The sequence below is a fragment of the Hypanus sabinus genome, chromosome 4 (genome assembly GCF_030144855.1).
Source record: "Hypanus sabinus isolate sHypSab1 chromosome 4, sHypSab1.hap1, whole genome shotgun sequence".
NCBI lineage: Eukaryota > Metazoa > Chordata > Chondrichthyes > Myliobatiformes > Dasyatidae > Hypanus > Hypanus sabinus.
In genome coordinates this window covers 145,379,902-145,402,642 of record NC_082709.1, presented here as the reverse complement: position 1 = coordinate 145,402,642, position 22,741 = coordinate 145,379,902, and the positions used below count along the sequence as shown (strand labels likewise).

The 22,741-nt window shown below is 39.7% G+C and overlaps 1 protein-coding gene across 1 annotated transcript in view; it reads left to right on the top strand.

The window, feature by feature from the left end:
- The window catches only part of efhc2 (EF-hand domain (C-terminal) containing 2), a 50,807-nt gene extending 37,393 nt beyond the window's left edge, over positions 1 to 13,414 (top strand). Inside the window, exons 13-15 of the mRNA XM_059968279.1 lie at positions 4,701 to 4,793; positions 7,133 to 7,235; positions 13,008 to 13,414. Coding sequence (XP_059824262.1) covers positions 4,701 to 4,793; positions 7,133 to 7,235; positions 13,008 to 13,100 — 289 coding nt within the window. The 3' untranslated portion in view covers positions 13,101 to 13,414. The remainder of the gene's footprint in view (positions 1 to 4,700; positions 4,794 to 7,132; positions 7,236 to 13,007) is intronic.
- Positions 13,415 to 22,741: the final 9,327 nt, after the last annotated feature.

The window sequence follows — 22,741 nt, the reverse complement described above, 5'->3', positions numbered from 1 at the left end:
GTCACATAGAAATGCGTTGGATTACGTAATGTACATTTTAATTTCTTGTGCCATGACTTAACCTGTTTATCTTGTATTCTGCTTTTCCTTGTGTTGCAATCTTGAATCTTCACCCAAGGCCATTTCTAATACATTTGTTAATGAGTATGTTAACTTATTCGATCATAGAACTATCATAGCCAAGACTAAAAAGAGTAATTTAGCGTACTTACTTAATTTTTGTACTGTGGACAAGACAGGAAGTGGACATTCTAAAGGATTTACATGTTTCTGGGAAATAGTAATTATGGTTTACTAATATTGTTAAGGGAACTCCACAATATGTGTTAGGTATTAAAAATACCCCCTAAAATAGTGGCACCCATCATCATAACAGGCACTGAGGCCAACAATTAATGTTAATTGTTAAATATACTAAACACATATAAGAAAAAAGACAGTCTGTTGGGGTCATCTACTGTATCCAGTGCTCGCAGTGCATATCGGTAAGACCTGACGTAGATTGAGAGACTGGTTCACTGAGCAACTCTGCTCTGCCCGCCACGTAAAGTGGGATTTCCTTCCTGTTCCCATTCCGACATGTCAGTCCATGGCCTCCTCTACTGGATAGACTTGCAGGAGCAACACCTTATATTCTGTCTGGGTCGCTTCCAACCTGATGGCATGAACATTGATTTCTTGAATTCCAGTGATTGCCCCCTTCCCCTTCACCATTCCCCATTCCTTTCTCACTTTAGCTCCTTACCTGTGCATCACCTCCCTCTGGTACTCCTCCCTCTTCCCTTTCTTCCATGGTCATCTGTCTTCTCCTATGAGATTCTTCCTTCTCCAGCCCTTTATTTCCTTCACCAATCAACTGCCCAGCTCTTTACTTCTCCCTGACCCCATCTCCCAGTTTCACCTATCACCTACCACCTACCACCTTGTACTTCTTTCTCCCCTCCCCCCACCTTCTTACTGTGACCTCTCCTCTTCCTTTCCATAGATGCTGCCAGGCCCATTGAGTTCCTCCAGCATTTTGTGTGTGTTGCTTTGGAATTCCAGCATCTGCAGATTTTCTTGTGTTTAAGAAAAAAATGGTTCTTTTTTAGATTTAAAAATAAAATAAATTATAGTGTTCAGAAAAATTAGAAATTTTAATGCTGTACACTAAGAGACTGAATAAGTTTTGAGAAGTATTTCAGACATTTGCAATTGAATACAAATCAGTAACTGTTTTTGCACCAAGGAACTCTGGTGCTTGATCAGGTCACAAATAACACAAGGCAAATGTATTGACAATATATTTAGTTGAAATAAGAAAGAATTGTCAGAAGATAAGTGAAAAAGTATTATTGAGTTTTAGAATAAAGTTAATACATTCTGAGCAGAAGTAAAGAAATGTGTTAAAATAATGTGGACCAGCTAAGTTATGGCTTGAGAATTGACTTTTAACTGAAGAGTTGATCTAATTGTTCCTCAAAATCAGTGAGATTCTTGAACTATTGGCCAAACACTGATGGATTCATTAAGTACAGTTCTAGTTTACACCATTCATCCTTGCTTTTATCCTTCCTCAACTGCAGTAAATCTCTTTGCAAGAATGCTGGGAAGCTCATCCAGTTTTATTGGTCTCCTTCCCCATCTCAGGTCCTAATGCTCAAGGAATCTTAAAAATCTAAAGAAATATTTTACATAAATATCTTTGTCTCATTATCTTCATGTATAGCCTGTACTGGATGATACATGTGAACATATGACCATAGCTGGTTCCTTGAGGGCTAGCTTAAGTAATTCAGTGGAATTATAAGCCCTGTATCGCATTAATTATTTACTTTCGGACATTTTAATTTTAGAATCATTTTATCCCAATCACAAAACAAAAATTTTAAAATAGCATAACTCTGAAATTGAATGACTTCATGTCAACCAGAGTATTCTGCTCCTACTCTTGAGTAAACCTTTCCATCCACCATCACAAAAGCATAGGGAGATCAGGCTGTATGGCAATCCGCAAAATGTTCCATCTTCAACATACGTTTCCACATATAGTGGAAAGATGTGGAATCAAGAGAGTCACATTAATTTATCAAAATATTTCTATCTGTGGATGAAGGTGAATAGTTATACGAAGAAATCCTTGACAGATGAGTGTGGGCTTTACATCCATTCCCTTTGCTATTTCAGAAGCAACATTTTTAGTATGACAGCCTGGTCATCACTTTTCAGTTGATAGAAGTACAGATTAGAGAATCAAACGGAATGAGGCAAAACGTCCTGTAATAAAGTGGAAGCAATTAAACGTGAAAAGAAATATGTTAAAAAAGTACAGTCTTATCATTTCAACAGCTAACTTAGATTTGTCGGAAGTGATAGAGGGAGCAATAAAACATTTTTAAATTATAAACCCAAGACATTTATATGCCTCTTCATTAAAGGAGAAGGAGATTTACACTGTTTAAAATACCAAGGAAAACTTGATTTTTAAACTTGGCCATCAAGAAGGTCTTAAAGATCTCTGCTTCATTCTCAATAAAAGGACCAACCAGTTCCCCTCCACCAGCACCCTCCTCTGTCTGACAGATCTGGTCCTCACCCTCAACAATTTTTCCTTCAGTTCCTCCCACTTTGTCCAGGCTTGAGGGGTAGCCATGGGTGGTAATTGGCACCTATAGGGGCCTCAGCTATGCCTGCTTTTTTGTTAGCTATATAAAACAGTTCATATTGCAAGCCTTCCCTGGTAGTGCTCCGACCTCTACCTGCAGTACATTAACGGCTACATTAGTGCTGCTTCGTGCACCTATAATGAGCTTGTCAATTTCATCAACTTTACCTCTAACTTACACCATGCCCTTAAGTTCACTTGGTCCATTTCTGTCTCTTCCCTTCAGTTTCTTGATCTCTCTGTCTCCATCTCTGGAGACAAACTGTAGATCGACATCTTTTATAAACTTACCAATTCCCATGGTTATCTTCCCATCCTATCTTCTGTAAAAATGCTATTCCCTTTTCTTAGTTCCTTTGTTTCTCCCACATTTGTTCCCAGGATACAGCTTTCATTCCCAGGACATCAGAGACGTCCTCCTTCTTCAAAGAATGGGGGCTCCTTTCCTCCACCATTGATGCTACCCTCACCCGCATCTTCTCCATTCCCTGGACATCCTCTCTCGCTCCATCTCCCTGCTGCCTTATCAGTGATAGAGTTCCTCTCATCCTTACCTATCACTCCGTGTACCTCCACATCCAAAACAACACGCCATCTCCAAAGGCACCCTACCACCAAGCATATCTTTACCTCTTCCCCTCTGCTTTCTGCAGAAATCGTTCCCCCCGTGATTCCCTGGTCCATTTGTCTCTCCCCACTAATCTCTCTCCTGGCATTTATCCCTGCAGGTGGCCACAGTGCTACACCTGCCCATTCACCTCCTCACCCACCTCCATTCAGGGCCCCAGATGAGACAACGCCTCACCTGCAAATCTGCTAGCTTCATCTATTGAGGCTAGTGCGGCCTCCCCTACATGTCGGAATGGGAATTAAAATGTTTAACCACCGGGAAGTTCTGAGTTTTGTGAATGGAGCAGAGGTGCTCGATGAAGTGGTTCCCAAATGGGGGACTGCTTTGTCAAGAACCTCTGCTCCATTCACCAAAAGTGAAACTGACCAGTGCCTAAAGATATTAATTCTGATTCCCATTCCTGTTCTGATATGTTAGTCCATAGGCTCCTCATGTGCCACAATGAGGCTACCCTTGAGGTAGAGGGGCAACACATTATACACCATCTGGTTAGCTTCTAACCTGATGGATGGCATAAATATTGATTTCTACTTCCGGTAAAAAAAACATTCTCTCCACCTTCCCTCTTTTCCCCATTTTGGCCACTTGTCTCTTCTCAACTGCCTATCACCTCCCTCTGGGTCCCCTCCTCCTCCCTTTTCCAGTCCAGTCTCTTTTGTCGGAATCCTTTCTCTCCAGCCCTTTACTTTCCCTACCCACCTAGCTTCATCTATCACCTCTATCACCTTCTTCTTCCCCTCCCCTCCTTTTTATTGTGGCATCTTCCTCCTTCCTTTCCAGTCTGGAAGAAGGGCTCGGCCTGAAACATTGACTGTTTATTCATTTCCATAGATGCTGCCTGACCTACTGAGTTCCTCCAGCAGTTTTAGGTACACCAATTTAATGTTTTCTTAGTCCAATATTAGCAACAATTTACATTTACAAGTTGATTCTAATGAAATAAAATGCTCAAGATTTTTAAAAGAATTACCAAACAAAAATTTACAGCATATGTGTAATAAACAAATATAAGATTAAATTGAAATAGTTCGAGGATTACTGATGACACTGGGTTCCATCATGCTTCTACGATCTCAGATAAGTAATTCTCTTTATCTAGTATCCAGTATTGATAAGTTTGAAGGAAGACTGAAGCCAATGTTCCAGGCAACTGTTACTTGGAAATTATATAAGATGATTTAGACTGTTAGCTGTCTTGGTATTGTGTTGGATACGGAACTAAGTCTCTATCCATTTAATCACTGATATCCCAACATAATAATAGCATGAGTATTAAAAATGTTAAGGAAATTCAGCCCATTCGTTTCTTTGGATGTGTGATTTCATCTTTAAGCATAGATTTAATAATCAAATCTCACCATTTTAACTCTTTCTTATTGAATTTTTGAGTGTAATATCTATTTTTTTCCTCTAAATTTATAACAGAACTGGATTCTTGCCAGCCCAGGAAACCAGAAATGTTTTGAAGGGTTTCCGGCTGCCTATACCAAATGAAATTCTTGAAGAAATGATTTCAAAGTAGGTTGAATGAAACATTAAAGATTTTGTACGTACAATACTTCGGATAAAATTAATTATCTGCTTACTTTAGTAGAATGATAACATTGCTTCTGAATGAAGAATAATTAAGGATGGTAATTACTTGCATTAGGACTTTGCTATTATAATAGGATTAGATATGCATATAAATTGATTTTTATGCTCATGTTTGGATTGGAATAGGATTTGGAGGCTCCAAAATTTGAGGAAAATATGAACTGTCATACACTTGGGAAAGATCTCTTCTGATTTTCAAATAGCCATCAATGTGAAATTATTGGGATCTGTTGTTTGCTGTTTGTTGAGCTTGACCAGGACGGCTCTCCTCCTTACCTCTTTAAAGTCTTGGTCCAAACATGAGCCAAAAAAGCTGATTTCTGAGGTGAGAATAATAACCCTTGAGTAAAAGGCTGCATTTCACTCAGCGTGATACCAAGTGCCCTGGAATCCACATACATCAAGACAAAATTACTTAAATTATTGGAGTCTTATATTATACGAAGAGGGTTTGTCCTGGTTATTGTAGGTCAGTCTGCTCCATGGCACATCCACAGCACAATATCCTTGGCTCAACTACATTTAACTGTAGTGATCAGTGATCTTTCTTTATTATTTGATCATTGCTTACATTATTGCAATGTTCAGTTCCATTGGCAACTCCAAAAATGCAGCCAAGTGTTGATATGTACTGTAGGTCTGGTATTAGCACAAACTCGTAAGGCCAGTCAAACTAAGTCATAGACATCAGAGCTTCAGCTGTCACTGGACTCATTGTGGAATTAAACAATTTAATCTGATCACAGTAGGGTTCCCCAGCATTACATGTCAGTGTTTAATTCTAACAGCAGGTTGGAGCAACTAGTAGGATTGTAGCCTCTCAGTTCCAGCAGCCAGGGTTCAATAGGGAGGAAACCTATGCTGTTAGTGGGAAAACATGCAAAGTTTACACAAGATAGCACCAGAAGTCTGAATCAAACACAGTCTGGGGCCGTGAGTTAGCAGCACTATGGACAAGGGAGAGCCAGTGGATGTAGTGTACCTGAACTTCCAGGAAGATTTTGATAAAGTCCCACATAGGAGATTAGTGGGCAAAATTAGGGCACATGGTATTGGGGGCAGAGTACTGACATGGATTGAAGATTGGCTGGCTGACAGGAAACAAAGAATAGCAATTAACGGGTCCCTTTCGGAATGTCAGGCTGTGACCAGTGGGGTACCACAAGGTTCGGTGCTGGGACTGCAGCTGTTTACAATATACATTAATGATTTAGATGAAGGGATTAAAAGTAACATTAGCAAATTTGCCGATGACACAAAGCTGGGTGGCAGTGTGAAATGTCAGGAAAATGTTATGAGAATGCAGGATAACTTGGATTGGGTGAGTGGGCAAATGTATGGCAGATGCAGTTTAATGTGGATAAATGTGAGGTTATCCACTTTGGTGGCAAGAACAGGAAGACAGATTACTATCTAAATGGAGTCAAGTTAGGAAAAGGGGAAGTACAACGAGATCTAGGTGTTCTTGTACATCAGTCAATGAAAGCAAGCATGCAGGTACAGCAGGCAATGAAGAAAGCTAATGGTATGCTGGCCTTTATAATAAGAGGAATTGAGTATATGAGTAAAGCGGTCCTTCTGCAGCTGTACTGGGCCCTGGTGAGACCCCACCTTGAGTATTGTGTGCAGTTTTGGTTTCCAAATTTGAGGAAGGACATTCTTGCTATTGAGGGAGTGCAGCGTAGGTTCACAAGGTTAATTCCCGGAATGGCGGGACTGTCATATGTTGAAAGATTGGAGTGACTGGGCTTGTATACACTGGAATTTAGAAGGATGAGAGGGGATCTGATTGAAACATATAAGATTATTAAGGGATTGGACACACTGGAGGCAGGAAGCATGTTCCCGCTGATGGGTGAGTTCAGAACTAGAGGCCACAGCTTAAGAATAAGGGGTAGGCCATTTAGAATAGAGATGCGGAAAAACTTTTTCACCCAGAGAGTGGTGGATATGTGGAATGCTCTGCCCCAGAAGGCAGTGGAGGCCAAGTCTCTGGATGCATTCAAGAGAGAGTTAGATAGAGCTCTTATAGATAGCGGGGTCAAGGGATATGGGGAGAAGGCAGGAATGGGGTACTGATTGTGTATGATCAGCCATGATCACAGTGAATGGCGGTGCTGGCTAGAAGAGCCGAATGGCCTACTCCTGCACCTACTGTCTATTGCCAATCTGATGGTGTGCAACAAGGAAGTATACTGTAGTAATTCACACAGAACAATTATACTTTTGTCTTATCACATTTATTTCAAAACACTTTTAAGGTTTCAATGTGCTGATGGACAAGTGGCATACAGGAATCTTGTGCTGGGTTTGAACTGGAGAGAAAACCCTGTTCCACCTGTTGATGCAAAGGTTCCCATCAAGGTATGATATAGAGTGTCTTATGTGTTGCATCTGGCTGCCTTTCAGAACTTCAGTATCTAAACACTAATTTTTAAAAAAGAGTATTGCTATTAATTACCAGATTATTGGCCTTCAGTGGTTTGTTTAATAATATTTTATCGTTATCTGACAAGTTTAAATGGACTTTGGTATTTCTAATTCACCAAAGCAAGATTTATATTTCCAGAGTCACTTTAGACAAATTTGCAGTCAACATTTTTTATATTGAACTGATCTTGGGAATTAAAAACTATTTATACAATTGTTACTTATTTAGTTACTACTGTATTTATTTTCTTTTGTATGGTACTTCTCTACACAAATCAAACAAATACCGTATGCCTGATGTGGAATTCATAATGCCAACTCCTCAAAGCTGCAGAATAACAAACCTAGAAGAGTAATGTTTTAAATAGTGTTATTTTGATTATACTGTATTTGCTATTTATAGAGATTCCTTTTGAGGAAATAGAATACTTTAAATTCTTGCTTATTGGCTGTACTTTCCATGGATGCTGGTAAATTTTCCTTACATTGCTGATATTGTCTTTGACTTGTAGTTATCTGTAACATTTTACATTTCCAAAATGGATTTAATGGCAAAGGTTAGAACCTCCAAACTACAGGTCTAAGCTTCAGATAGTGAACTGAAAAGGTAGCACAACTAGAGAATTTTTGTAAGAGTTTTACATTGTGGCACTGGAAAATGAAATATTGTAGCAGTTCACCGTTATTGAAGAATTCACCTTAGATTCATTTTGTGATATTGGCCTGTGTTTTGTAGTGAGCAGCAAAAGGATGATTTTGAAGAACATTGTCCACAATCCAGGAATTGACATGGCATATTTAGTTTTCCACTTCAATATCATTTACAATGTCAATGTCAGTATTAGCTCTAAGAAATTTGGGGGGGGGCTAGAAGTTCTCACAAATAATATAATGCTCTTTAATGACTTGAGTAATGTTTAATTAAATCCTGATTGTGTACATATAGTGTGCTTCCACAAATCTGATGCAGGTTTCCCCACATAAGACATTAAGTAACATGGAGGTCGCTGAGCACGTGCATTGCATGTTTTGTGTGTCTGAATTACAATTTACCTTTTGAGACCCACTTCCCCTTTAGCTTTGTGTTCACAAACAGGAAGTCCAAGGCATCTAATACACTCTTAAGTCATTTTATTGATGCTCATTTTCTGATCTCCACCCTAACTTGCAACTTTTGTCCTTAGGACAAACAATTCCATATTCAACGGATCCTAACACCCATACACCCCATACAAGTCGACCACTTCTCCATAGATGCTCTCTCCCTATATATTCCTTTCCCTCCTGCTTCTAATCCATTCTGCAAAACTTTCTCCATGAACTCACCCTGACACATGATCCAGCTGGATAATGACACTAAATGCTGTACACATCAAAAAATGTGAAATCCTTTTTCCTAATTCAAAGTAAATTTATTTTCAAAATATGTATATGTCACCATATACTATTCTGAGATTCAGTTTCTTGCAGGCATTCATAGTAGAACAAAGAAATGCAATAGTCAATGAAAACTACACACGAACCAAGACTGACAAACAACCAATGTGCAAAAGACAAATACAAAATAATAATAATAATGTCTATGGCCATACCTCAGATTTCACCAGCTTGAACTGAGAAAAAAAATACATAAATAAATAATACTGAGAACACAAGTCATAGAGTCCTTGAAAGTGAAGCGGACGAAAATTTGGCATCAAATCAGTAACAATGAAATGAGCTATACTTTAACACACCTTCTATACATGGATGATTTGAAGTTATATAGTTCTTCATCAGTAAAGCTAAACAATTAATTCAGATAGAACTGTTTTCAGAAGATATAAGCATGAACTTTGTACTGGATAAATGCAGAACATAAAACATAAAGGAAGGTGCAATAGAGCTGATAGATCACAAAACTGAGCCGCAGGATACAACTAATTCATGAATATGAAACGTATAAGTATCTGGGTTATCAACAAGCAAAGAAAATAGACCATAGTGCAATAAAGAAAAAAAAATTTCATAGAATTTACTTCAAGGCTTAAGAAGATCTGCCAAACAGAGCTCGACAGGAAAAATATAACGTACGCTATACTTATTTTAATATATTCTCTTGACACAATATCTTGGTCTGAAACTGATCTTGAAAATTTATAAAGAAAAATAAGAACTGAAATTAGAAATTTCAGAAAACATTATGTACATTCAAATGCACTTGGGTAAACACTACCTTGGACGGAAGGGGGAAGAGGAATAACAGATGTTAAAAATCTACACAGCAGTCAGATAAACTTCTGAGAATATATTTTTATCTATGTGAGTATATGCAAATCTAATAAGAAGTATTCACCACTAAACTTATAAGAGAGCACAGCCCTGGAAAAAGAAGAAATTATCACTATTGAAGAAAAAGTTACCCATGGAAGTCATCCCTATGATCTGAGTAGACTAGATGTTGACAAAGAAACATCGAATTCCTGGCTCAGAGTTGGAGACCTCTTCCCAGAAACAGAAGGGTTCATTGTGGCAATACAGGACAATGATCAAAAATACATAATACATAATAAAAACAAACAAATTCAAGATGAAAAATGTAGAAAATGCCAAAGAAAACCAGAAGCAATCCAACACATTCCAGGATCCTGTAGCAGTTTAACTCAATCTGATGACTTACACAGGCACAATCAAATGGCAAGCACCATTCACCAAAATCTTGCTTTAAAATACAAACTCATCAAAAGAAAAGCCAGATCCAGTTTTGGAGTCAGAATACCAGTAATTAAATTATGACCAATCCATTATTACAGACAGGACAATCCATAATAACCGTCTGGATGTAATAATACAGGATGAACAAGCAAGAATGACTTAATAGATATAGCAATTCCAAACACACAAAACTTACAGAAATCAGTAAGTGAAAACGCCTGAAGTATGCTAACTTAAAAGAGGAAATTGAAAGTCTTTGGCACATGAGATGTCCCAGTAGTATATCTACAACTGATATCATCCCAAAGTCACTACACAATAGCATTAAACAATTGGGCTACACAGCAATATGTATGTAAATCTTCAGAAATCCACAGTACTAATCACCCCTAGAATAGCCCAAAAGTTCCTGGCAATTGAAGAATGAGTGTGCTTGGCTATGCCCATACCTCAGGTTTCATCAGCTTGAGCTGAGAGAAAATAAATAATAATAATGAATACATAAATACATAATTCCAAGAACATGGCTGTAGAGTCCTTGAAAATGAATCCATAGGTTGTAGAATCAGTTCAATATTGAGGTGAGTGAAGTTATTCATGCTGGTTCAAGAGCCCAAAGGCTGAAGGACAATAACTGTTCCTAAACCTGGTCATGTGAGAGAGACCCAAGACTCCTATTCTTCCTTTTTGATGGTAGCAGCATGGCCTGGGTGATGGGGGACCTTCGTGATGGATGCTGATTTCTTGTGGCAGTGTTCAATGGTGGGGAGATCTTTTTCCGTGATACATTGGCTGTATCCGTCACTTTTGAAGGCTTTTCTATTCTTGGGATAAGTGTTTCCATACCAGGCCATGATGCAACCAGTCAGGTTACTCTCCACTGTTCATCTATTTCCAGTAGAAATGATTAATTCTTTTGCATCAGTGAGTTGTATTTTTGAATGAAAACCACTGACTTATTAGTATGGCTCTTTTATCCTGTACGGCCTATGCCATTTATCTGGGAGACACACTTGATGAGTAAGAATATTACCTTGGCAGCTTTCCTCTTATACTTATTGTTCTCCCAGCTTCACCTCGTAGCCCACAAGCTTCCTTTAATTAGCAATGATAAAGTCTTTAATTCCACCTGCTGCATTCTGCATGACTCTCCCAGAGACTTATCTAAAATAGACCAACAATATGTTTCACAATAAGTCATGTACTTGCTTGGACTCTGATGTATTCGTGTTAAAGAGCACATTTGTGTGTAGCTAAGGAATGAAAGTCTACTTTCTGGTCAGTGTTAGCTGCTGAAATGAAGGACTTGTGTATGATTCACAGAAGAATTGAGGAGGTTCTACTGATATACAAAGGAGGGAGTGGAAATTCTTCCTGTTCATAAAGAAGAGCTTATTCAGAAGAGCTCTTGTGCACCCTTAACTTCACTGGTAGGAAGGCCACAATGCTGGTAAATCACAGTTCCCAAGTTGCTACCTGTTTGTAACCAAAATCAAAGTAGATGTGATTATGTTTTTCATGATTACAGTGCTTGAGTGATGTTTCTGATGTGGTGAGCAGCATTCTGGGAGCTACAGCAGATATATACTCTGGTGCCTTGGAAAGATCGGGTGGGTGGTCCTTTAGAGTAAGCACAACATCATCCCCATGGAGTGTGCAATTCAGCCATCAGAGCCTGGCCCTTTCCACTGAATTTCACATTTGTCAGTGACAGCATGAGAAGAACTCAGCCTATGAATACTTTGTCAATCAGAGAAGGATTATATCATTCTCAGGAATCTCTAGTGAATGTATTCCAGATAAATTCAAAATTGCATTTGTAGCACCATAATTATCTCTCTCTTCTTTCACAGGTATTCCTTTCATTTTCTCCAGCTCTCCATCTTTATTTCCAGTTTGAAACAGGTTTAATGTATTTTTCATTATGATGATGAAAAACCAATTACCTGACACATTTGACTGTCTCTCTCTCCACAGACGCTGTGTGAACTGCTGGTTATTTTCAGCTTTTTCTGTTATTATTCTTCTGGTGGAAGTGTGTGCTCTCATGTGGAGCATTGCCGCAGAGGACTGATTGTCTTGAGCGTGCAATTGATAAAAGGGTATTTATTAGTAATGGTGTACTTCCACCCACTTAAGACATAGGTCAGCAGCAAAACTGGGCAACCAATTTCAGACCTGTTATGTGAGAGATATTGTTTGCACAGGAAATCGATTGCAAAATGGCATTATGCAAAATTGGCATAGTGTTGTATTTTCAAGTTATATGTAGAATTTCTAGCTCCCTATATGTAACAGCAATGTGATGTTGATAAGCGTGTTGAGCAATAAGTCATGATAAATGAAGATATAAGCATTTTAAGACATTTGGAAATCGTTTTTCTAAGATAGAAGATGAGACATCATGAATAAACTTTAAAAACTTAAAATGTATTAAATCTTTTGAATGTTTAAATATTTATCTGAGTGTAGATGATGTATAAATTTAAACTTTGTTTCAAAGACAAAGAAAATGCTAAATGCTAGGATTTAGTATACCATTAAGCACTTACTTGAGATAAAATGTTCTGATATTTTTAATGTACTGGGTTTAGTTCATATATACCTGAAGTTGTCATCAATTTGCTGGCTTCTGCAAAGTATGTTGAAAATCTCTTTAAAGTTATGAATCCAAACAAGAGGTAAAAGATAATTGAAAGCAACTTCTAGTTTTTTCCATAACTGTGCTCATATATATCTGCACTCAGTCACTTGATGTGATGGCAACAAATAATGACAGTTTTACTATTTTCATAAAATATTACTCAGCTATTTAAAGGAACCCATCTTCAGAATCTGGAACGAGAGCTTTTGCATAGAGGGTGCTCTATACCACTGTGTTCATTGTAATAGGACTGACTCACCCGCATATCTATCTCCCGAAATATTAAATAACTCAATAGCACTTAGCATGGATATTACTTTCTACTGAGAACAATTGTCAAGTTTCCTTCTTTCTGTTTATCATTTCAGCTTTACACCAGGAATTCAGAGTTTCTGATTAAGCAAGTGAAGAGTATCAACTACATAGCTTTAATCGAGGATCTTTTTGGCAAACAGGAATGAAGTTACTTAAAGTGGGTTTTCTTTGCCTTATTCATTGAAAAGTGCATGTTTTACTACTGTTACTTTATGGACATGAAAAGAAAAATGCCTTTCAAGACTTAAAGTGGGTTTTCTTTGCCTTATTCATTGAAAAGTGCATGTTTTACTACTGTTACTTTATGGACATGAAAAGAAAAATGCCTTTCAAGTTATTTAGTTTGAAATCAATCTAAATCAATAACAAAACAAGAATTTCACTTTGTACCTCATCTGTACAAGTAAGTTGTGTCTAATGCAATAATTAACTGAGAATAAATGAGAGGATTTAGAAATTTCGCACATTTTTCTCGATAGTGTTTTTTCTCACAAGAATGATTTTTTGGAACAATGACTATGTTCTCAAGATGGATTTTCATTTCGCTATTTTTTTTACTGAAGTAGACCTGCTCTTTGCAAGTTTTGAATTAAACAGCCAGTGAAATCAACAGAAATGGTCAAAAGCCTGATTAAAATATTTATGTTATTAACCTATATACATGTTTGGGAGAAGGATCTCATCACCTTTCGTTTTTTTCTTTTTTTCCTTTCTTTTTGCACTGTTAGAACGTGAGAATACCAGGCCAGATAGTACAGGATGTGGGAAGGCATGGAGACCTCTAGTTTCCCTGACAACAAGACCTGTGAGAAGTGCACCCAATTGTGGCTTCTTACAGACTATTTTAAGGAATTGGAGCTGGAACGAGATGAACTGAGTGGGTTATCGACAGGACATACAGGGAGGTAGTTGCACTCAGGTCACAAGTAACTGGGTGACCGTCTGAAGCAATGCAGAGTATCTCCGTGGCCATTCCCCTCAATAACAGGCATACTGCTTTGCATGCAGTTGGAAGGATGACCTAACAGAGTAAAGTCACAGCAGTCAGGTCTCGAGCATGGAGCCTGACTCTATGGCTCAGAAAGGAAAGGGGAGGGGGATCGGAGCTGTAGTGATAGGGGATTCAATGGTTGGGGGAAAAGACAGGAGGTTCTGTGGATGAGGATGAGATTCCAGAGCAGTATGCTGCCTCCTGGATGTCAGAGTCAGGGATTGAGTCCACTGTATTCTTGTGGGAGGCTGAGCAGCCAGATGTTGTGGTCTACATCATTACCAATGATATGGGTAGGTAGGGTGATGAGGTTTTGGAAAGTGAATACAGGGAGTTAGGTGCTAAGTTAAAGGACAGGACTGCCAGAATTGTGATCTCATGATTGCTACCCATGCCACATGCTAGTGAGCTCAGAAATAGGAAGATCATACACCTTGACTTGTGGCTAAGGAGCTGGTGGAGGAAGGAGGGCTTCAGATTTTTGGATTGTTTGGCTCTCTTCAGGGAAGGTGGGACCTATACAGTCAGGATGGTTTGCACCTGGATTGGAGAGGGACTAATATCCTATCGGGAAGTTTTGCTAGTGTTGCAAGGGGGTGGATTGAAACTGGAGTTGCATGGGGATGGGAGCCAGAGCAGATAGTGGAGTGGTTGTGAGGAAAGCCTAAATACACAGTCAGGATCAAAATGTTGAGCATAGTGGGACTAATATTCTGAGTTGTGTATAGTTCAATGCAATGAGTATTGTAGGAAAGGTGGACGAGCTTAGAGCATGGATTAGCACATGGAATTATGACATTGGTTAGTGAGACTTGGTTACAAAAGGAGCATACTGTCAGCTTAATGTTCTGCAGTTCCGATGTTTTAGATGTGATAAAGTGGGAGAGATTTAAGGGGGAGGGTGCAATTACTAGTCAAGGAAAATGCCATAGCAGTGGTCAGATAGGACAAACTGGAGAGATTGTCTACTGAGGCTATACAGGTGGGACTGAAGAATAAGAAAGGGATGACCACATTAATAGGATGATATTATAAACCACCCAATAGTTGGTGCGATTTGGAGGAGAAAACTTGTAGAAGGTAGCAGACTGTTGCAAGAAACATAAGGTTGTGATAGTAGGTTATTTTATCTTTCCACATATTGACTGGGACTCCCACACTGTAAATGGGCTGGATGGAAAAGAGTTTGTCAAATGTGTTCAGGAAAGTTTCCTTGATGAATACATGGAGGTCCCGACCAGGGGAAGTGTGATCGTCGGGACCAGAGCAGGTGACAGGAGTTTGTGTCGGGAACACTTTGCATCCAGTGATCATAATGCCATTAGTTTCAAGGTAATTATGGAGAAAGATAAGTCTGGTCCTTGGGTTGAGATTCTAAATTGGAGAAAGGCAAATTTTGATGGTATCAGAAAGGAACTGGCAAGTATGCATTGGGACAGATTATTTTCAGGCAAAGATGTGCTTGATAAGTGTGAGGCCTTCAACAGTGAAAATTTTCAGAGTACAGAGTTTGTATGTTCCTGTCAGAACAAATAGGCAAAGCTAACAGGTGTAGGGAACCTTGGTTTTTGTGAGATTTAAAGCCATGGTTAAGATGATGAAGGAGGTACATAGCAGGTATAAATAGGAAGGAAAGTACAAGAAATTCAAGAGAACACAAGAAGGAAATCAGGAGGGTTAAGATAGGGCATGGGGTTGCTTTAGCAGACAAGGTGAAGGGGGATCCCAAGGGCTTCTACAGATTGCAAAGGACAATATTGGTCCTCTTGAAGATCAGAGCCATCAATAATGCAAAAAGCCAAAAGAGAAGGTGAAAAACTTAAGTGGATTTTTTGCATCTGTATTTATTCGGGAGATAGACACAGATCCTATAGAGGTGAGGCAAAATACAGTAAGATCATGGACCATATGCACGTTACAAAGGAGAAGGTGTTTGCTTGCTTCATTCAAATTAGGATGGATAAATCCCTGAGGCCTGACAAGGTGTTGCTCAGACCTTGTGGGAGGCTAGTGCAGAAATTGCAGGGGCCCTGGCAGAGATATTTATAATGCCCTTAGCAACCGGTAAGGTACCGGATGATTGGAGGATACCTTGTCATAAACCAGAAAATCTGCAGATGCTTGAAATCCACGCGTAACACCCTAGTTAATATCTTGCTGCTAATTCAGCAGGCCAGCCAGAATCTATGGGAAAGAGTACAATGGACGTTTCAGGCCAAGACCCTTCTTTGGGACTGGAGAAATAAAGATAGAGTCTGCTGTTAAAGAAAGGCTCTAAAATAAGCCAGGAAATTATGGGCTGGTGAGCCTGATATCAGTAGTGGGTAAGTTATTGGAAGGTGTTGTAAGGGACTTAATATGTAAGTATTAGGATAGACAGAGACTGATTAGGGATCAACAATATGCCTTTGTGCATGGTAGGTAATGTGTAGCCAAACTTAAGAGTTTTTGAGGAAGTTACCAGGAAAATTGATGAAATCAATTCAGTGGATGTTGTCTATATCAACATTAGCAAGGCCTTTGACAACGTCCTTTATGGGAGGTTGGTCAAGAAGTTTCAGTTGCTTGGCATTCAGGATGAGGTTGTAAATTGGATTACCGTAGATATTGGGAGAAGTCAAAGAGTGGTAGTAGATAGTTGCCTCTCTGACTGGAAGCCTGTGACTAGTGATGTGCCACAGGGATTGGTGCTATGTCTGTTGTAGTTTGTCATCCATATCAAAAATCAAGATTTATTTATTTGTTATCTAGTGACAGCGCAGAACAGGCCTTTCTGGCTCACTGAGCTGCACTTCCCTGCAACCTGCCGCTTTAACCCTAGCCTAATCACAGGACAATTTACAATGACCAATTATTCTACTAACCGGTACAGCTTTGGACTGTGGGAGGCAGCTGGAGCACCCAAAGGAAACCCACGCACACACAGAAAGAACATACAAATTTTCTTATTGAAGATGCCAGAACGGAACTCCAAACTCCAACGGTCTAAGCTGCAATAGCATCAGGTTAACGGCTATGTGACCCAAATTTGCAGATGATACCAAGGTTGGAAGCATAGTAGACATCAAGGAAGGTTACTAAAGCTTGCAGTGGGATCTGGACCGGCTGGAAAATTGAGCTGAAAAATGGTAGATGGAATTTAGTGCAGGAGTGTGAGGTGTTGCACTTTGGGAGGACAAGCCAGGGTAGAATTTGCACAGTGAGCAGTAGGGCACTGTGAAGTGTGGTAGAACAGAAGGGTCCCTGCTGGGTTGAGTTTCAAGCTAGCAACTCGGCCTCATGAAAAAAACAGACAAATGCTAAAGAAACAGCAAGGTCACCACCTGATGTGCCACAAGGTGTGGAGAGGAATACCATACATGAATATAACCAAACGAAACAGCGTTCCCCTGGGGCCAAGGTGCAGAACACATTACCAATGCCACACAACACACTGCACGTAGCAGATAGCACATGTGTTTAGAGAGCTTTGAAAAAGTATTCAGCTTCTGCACCTTTGTTCACATAAATGAATATTACAACCCAGGATTTTGATCATTTTAATTGAGAATTTTCATTTGTGAATCTCGAGCTCCTTTTTCACAGTAGAGCCCAAAAATCAGGGAAAATTGCTAAACATGGAAGAATTGAAATGGCAGCAGTTCAAAAGTGCTCAGTACTTAGTCGAACCAGCTCTCACAGCTATTACAGCCGGTAGTCTTTGGTTCAGTCTCTATTACAAACTTTCACCATCATGAACTCCCACATCCCCCAATGATCCTATGATTCCAGTCTCTGAAGTTGATGGGTGATCAGCCTTCAGGAGAGTGAACCCACAAAAAGCATCCAATCCAGAGGGGGTACTTGGCCAAGTACTAAACATTTATATCTGGCTGCTGCGTTCACTGAGATCATTAACCTCTCACTTCGGCAGTGTGTGGTACCCACCTGCTTCATGCACCAGTGCCCAAGAAGAGCCTGTTGACCTGCCCCAATGATAATCACCCAGTAGCACTTACTGTGGTAATATAGAATACTGCATTCAGGAAGAAGGTACAAGAACATGAGGACTCACACCACCAGGCTCAGGGAGAGTTATTACCCCTCAACCATCAAGCTCTGAAAGTTCTTTCATGATTGAAATGTTCCCACAACAAATGGACTCACTTTCAAGGACTCTCTTTATCTCATGTTCTTGGTATTTATTTATTGCTTGTTTGTTTTTATTATTTCTTTTTGTACTTGCTCAGTTTGTGGTCTTCTGCATTCCAGTTGAACATTCTAGCTGGGTGATTTTTTCATTGATTCTATTATGATTATTCTATAGATTTATTAAGTATGCCAACAAAAAATGAATCGTAGGTTTATATTATGTTGACATTTATTTTGATAATAAAATTTACTTTGAACTTCTATTAGCTTTGCACAATGTGATGGAGCAAGATGTGCCTATTCCTTTTTACAAAATTGCTCAAGTTGGGGAGCAGCGGTAGACAGCAATCTTGAGGTCTTGCCAGAGAACTTTGATTGGGTTAAGGTCAGAACTGGCCACCCAGAGACATCAATTTTCTTCATTTGAAGCCACTCCGTTGTTGCTCTGGCAGTGTGTTTTGGAGCATAGTCCTAGGAAGGTGAACCTCCTCCCCAATTTAAGCTTTCTGGCAGAGGTAGCAGGTATTTTTTTTATCCAGGATCTCTCTGGATTTAGAAGCATTCATCTTCCCATCAATCCTGACCAGATTTCCAGTCTCTACTGCTGAAAAGCATCCCCATAGGATGATGCTGCCTCCACCATTTTTTACAGTAGGGATGGTGTTACCTTAATGCTGCATGCATCACTTAAAAAAAGAGTCCATAAAGACTTTTCAAAGCATCATTGTATGATACTGTAAAGATGTGGAAGAAGGTCTTGTGGTTGGCTGAAACTACAGTAGAACTTTTTGGCCTCAACGCTGACTGCTATTTGCAAGGACTGTACTGAACTTCGAGGTATGTTCAGTGCCTTTGAGATGGTCTTGTACCATTCCCCAGATTTGTGCTTCTCTATTAACATTTCCCTGATTTGCTTTTAATGCTCGTTTATATTCATTTTGGTTTGGTCTGTTGAAAATGGCTGTTTCTTCAGTTTTCTGCATCAACAAATTGGGTGAGTTGGTGAGGTAATGTACAGTAATGCACCAGAGGAAAGTCAGTGTAGTAATTACAAAGGGGATGAATAATTTTTCAGCCTCACAATTTTGTTTTTAACTTTTTTTTGTAAATTTTTGACAGGTTTTGGAATTTTTCTTTTGTTTTGACATGACGCACAATGTTTTGTAGATTAGCTCAAAAATCCTACTTCAATATATTTTAAATTTTAAAAAAATGAAAGTAAAATGTGAAAGTAGCTGTGTAGGCTGAATACTTTTTCAAGCCACTGCATGGTTACAATTGCAGAAAAACAGAGAGTCACAAAGGGAAAAAAAGTACTGTACCCCAAGTCCCTAAGTGGCATGACTGCAGATTGATTGCAAGTAGTCCTGCAAGTAGCTTGTTCTTGAACATCGGAGGGCAGCACCAAAGAGAGAGGCAACCCCCAACTTATTCCAGATTCCAGCACACCAACAGAGGGCTCTGCTCTCTCCCACATTGCCTTCGCTTTCTTCCTTGGGTTACTGCACCAGGCGACCCTGCAACGAGGGCCTAGTCCCTGCCACAACCGAGGTAATGCCATCGGTCTCACCAATGAACCAGTGAACTGGCCTTGCAGTATTGTATATTACCAACATCCAACAAGGTCTTGTGATCGCAGTAAAAGCATCCAAGAATCACTTGTACCATGCACTGCCTCGACTCAACAACAGTACGTAAGACCTGGCAGCAAATCAACAATGGTACACAATAAGTCCAGCTCCAGTGCTACTTTTGTTATGTTTGTTCTTAATAAAAGACAAACTTAGCATGGGTAAAACTAACACATTTTTTTATTTACAGTAAAATGGTTCTAGGTCCACATGAGCACATGTAACCAGCTCATGGCTTCAGCTCGATCTGAGTGCATGCAGCCTGCTCACTAACGTCACTTCCGGCACTGGGTGAACTACCAGCACTGCACACTGGGAACTGAAGTTCTTTGTAATGTACACACATAATAACAATTTTATTATAAGATGGCACACTCAGGAGCAGCAGCCACTGTGCGATCAATCAAAGGTTTAATTTTTTAGTCCTTTGCCTTTTGTACAATTGCAAGCATCAAGTATTGCATTGCAAAAATACCTTGTAAAACACATTCTCTTGTTCAAAGGTTTTATTAGCTGAAAGGAGTATCAAAAAATCAGTGTTTTAGAATAACACTGCACAGGTACAGTCCCTTCAGTACGAGCACAGTGTGGCCCCAGGTAGTCCCAACTCCCTGCATTCAGCCCATAGCTCTCCAAGTCCCACCCCTCTATGTACCTATTCAAGTGCTGCTTAAATGATACTGTTGTACCTATCTCAACCAGTTCTCTGGCAGCTCACTACATGTACTCAGCACATTTTGTGTAGAAAAGTTCACCCTCAAGTCACTTTTAAATCTTCCCTCTCTCAAAATAAACCAATGTCCCCTATCCTGGGGAAAAAGACTGTTAGTATCCACCTCACCCATAATCTTAAACATTTCTGCCGGGTCTCCCCTCATTCCCCTACAGTAAAAGGAATAAAGACCTACCCTGGCCGATCACTAGACCCTCTCATCTTGGGAACATCCTCATCAATCGCTTTGTACTATTTCCAGTTTAACCATGTCTTTCCTGCAACAAGGTGACCAAACTGTACTCCAAGAACTGCATCAAAATGTTCCACCTTCTCTGCTCAGTGCTCCAACTGAAGAAGGCCTGCATGCTAAATGCCTTTTTCACCACCCTGTCTACCTGTGACTGCAGTTATACACCTTCGTTCCACTGTTCTATTACACTTCCTCGTCCCCTACCATTCATAGTATAAGTCCTATGCTGTTTTAACTTTTCAAAATGCATCACTTCAGAGTTATCTGTATCAGAAATCTATTTGCCACTCCTTAGCCCAATCCTCTAGCTGATCAAGATACCTCTGTAATCGATGATAACTTTCTTCACTATCAAAACTGAGGCACTCCACTAGTTACAGGCCTCAATTCTGAGAAGTGCCACCTCCTTCTTTCCAACCTGAGATTATTAACCTGCTCAGTTCAGGAAAAACACCAGAGACACAAAATTACTTCTGAAACGGTTTTTATTCAGATAGGAGTTTGCAGCCCACGGACTTTAGCCAACTCCCAATTTGTCGGTTTATGAAGGTCATACTTATACCCAAAAGCAGGGTTCTACATTCACAAATATGGTTACCGATTCGAATTCATCAATTGATTGGCTATTGCATAGCTAAGCACGCGAAATACTCGGAATAAGCGTAGACGCAAGTGTAATACTCGGAATGGGTATGGACGCAAGCAAAACACTCAAAATAGGTATATAGCTCAAAATACTTTGCCATTGTCTTGTGGTCACAAGTTCCTTTTTCTTTGTGGTTGCCACTTGCTATCTGAAATCTTATCCTAGCTACTTCCCCAATAACGTATCCTCCCCCTGGCCCTGTCTACATATTTTGCTACACTTACCCCATGCCCACCCCTTCTACATGAACCCCTTACCCTCTTCACGTTCTCACTTCTACTTCCTACCTCCAAGCTAATTTAGAATCTATCTAAGTATCTCTGTCTGGATTCCATGGGACCCTCTAGTCCAACTTACCAAGTGCCAGATGGGCAATATCTGCTGCTTTTTCCTTGTCTGCCTATTTGGTTACATCTTTGAAAAACTCAAAGGTTTGTCAAAAGCAACCTTCCATGCACCAATCCATGTTGATTCCTCCTAATCATACTCTGTCTAGCAAATGTTGATAGATTCCGTTCCTCAGAATTGACTCCAGTAACTTACCTACCACAGATGTCAGGCTGACTGGCCTGTAGTTCCCTGGTTTGTCCTTGCTACTATTCTTAAACAATGGAATTGATTTAAACACCTTCCAGTCTTCAGGAACTTCACCAGCGGCTAACATTGAAGCAAATATCTTGAAGAGCCTCTGCAAATTTCGAGTCTCCTATGAAGGCTGAGTATACATTTGGTCAGGCTCTGGGGATTTATCCACCTTAATGAACTGTATGGCTGCATCTACTTCCCCACAGGGAATCATCTCCACTTGTTTCCTTTAGCTCTTGAGCAATTATGATTTTCTCCCTTGGTAAATGCAGAGAAGAAATATTCATTACAATTACCCATCACTTGCAGCTTGAGACAGAGGGGGCCCTGCAGGTCTCTAAGGGAACCTACTCTTTCCTAGTCACCCTTTTACTTGTAATCTGTGTGGCTGTAGAATCTTTCCAGCAAGTTCTATTTCAGAACTTCTCTTTGTCCTCATGATTTCCCAAGTTTATTTTATCTTTTTGTAGGCATCACTTGTCTCCGACCTCCTAAACTCAGTGTATGCATCATTCCTTATGTTGACCATAGCCTCAATATCTGACATCAGCCAAGGTTCCCTACACATGCTAGGTTTACCATTCAGTGACATAGTGTTCCTGGGTTCTTGATATCACCCTTTTAAAAGCTTCCACTTGCCATTCATTCCTTTCACTTCAAACAGGTTCATCCAGTTGATCTCCACTAGATCCTGTCTAATTCCCCCAAAATTAACCATGGTCTAGTTTAGAGCCCCATCTTGTAAACCTGTCTGATCCTTTTCCATTGCTTTCTTAAATCCAATAGAATTATGGTGTTACGTATCCCGTAACTGGATAACTTACCAGCAAAGATAGAG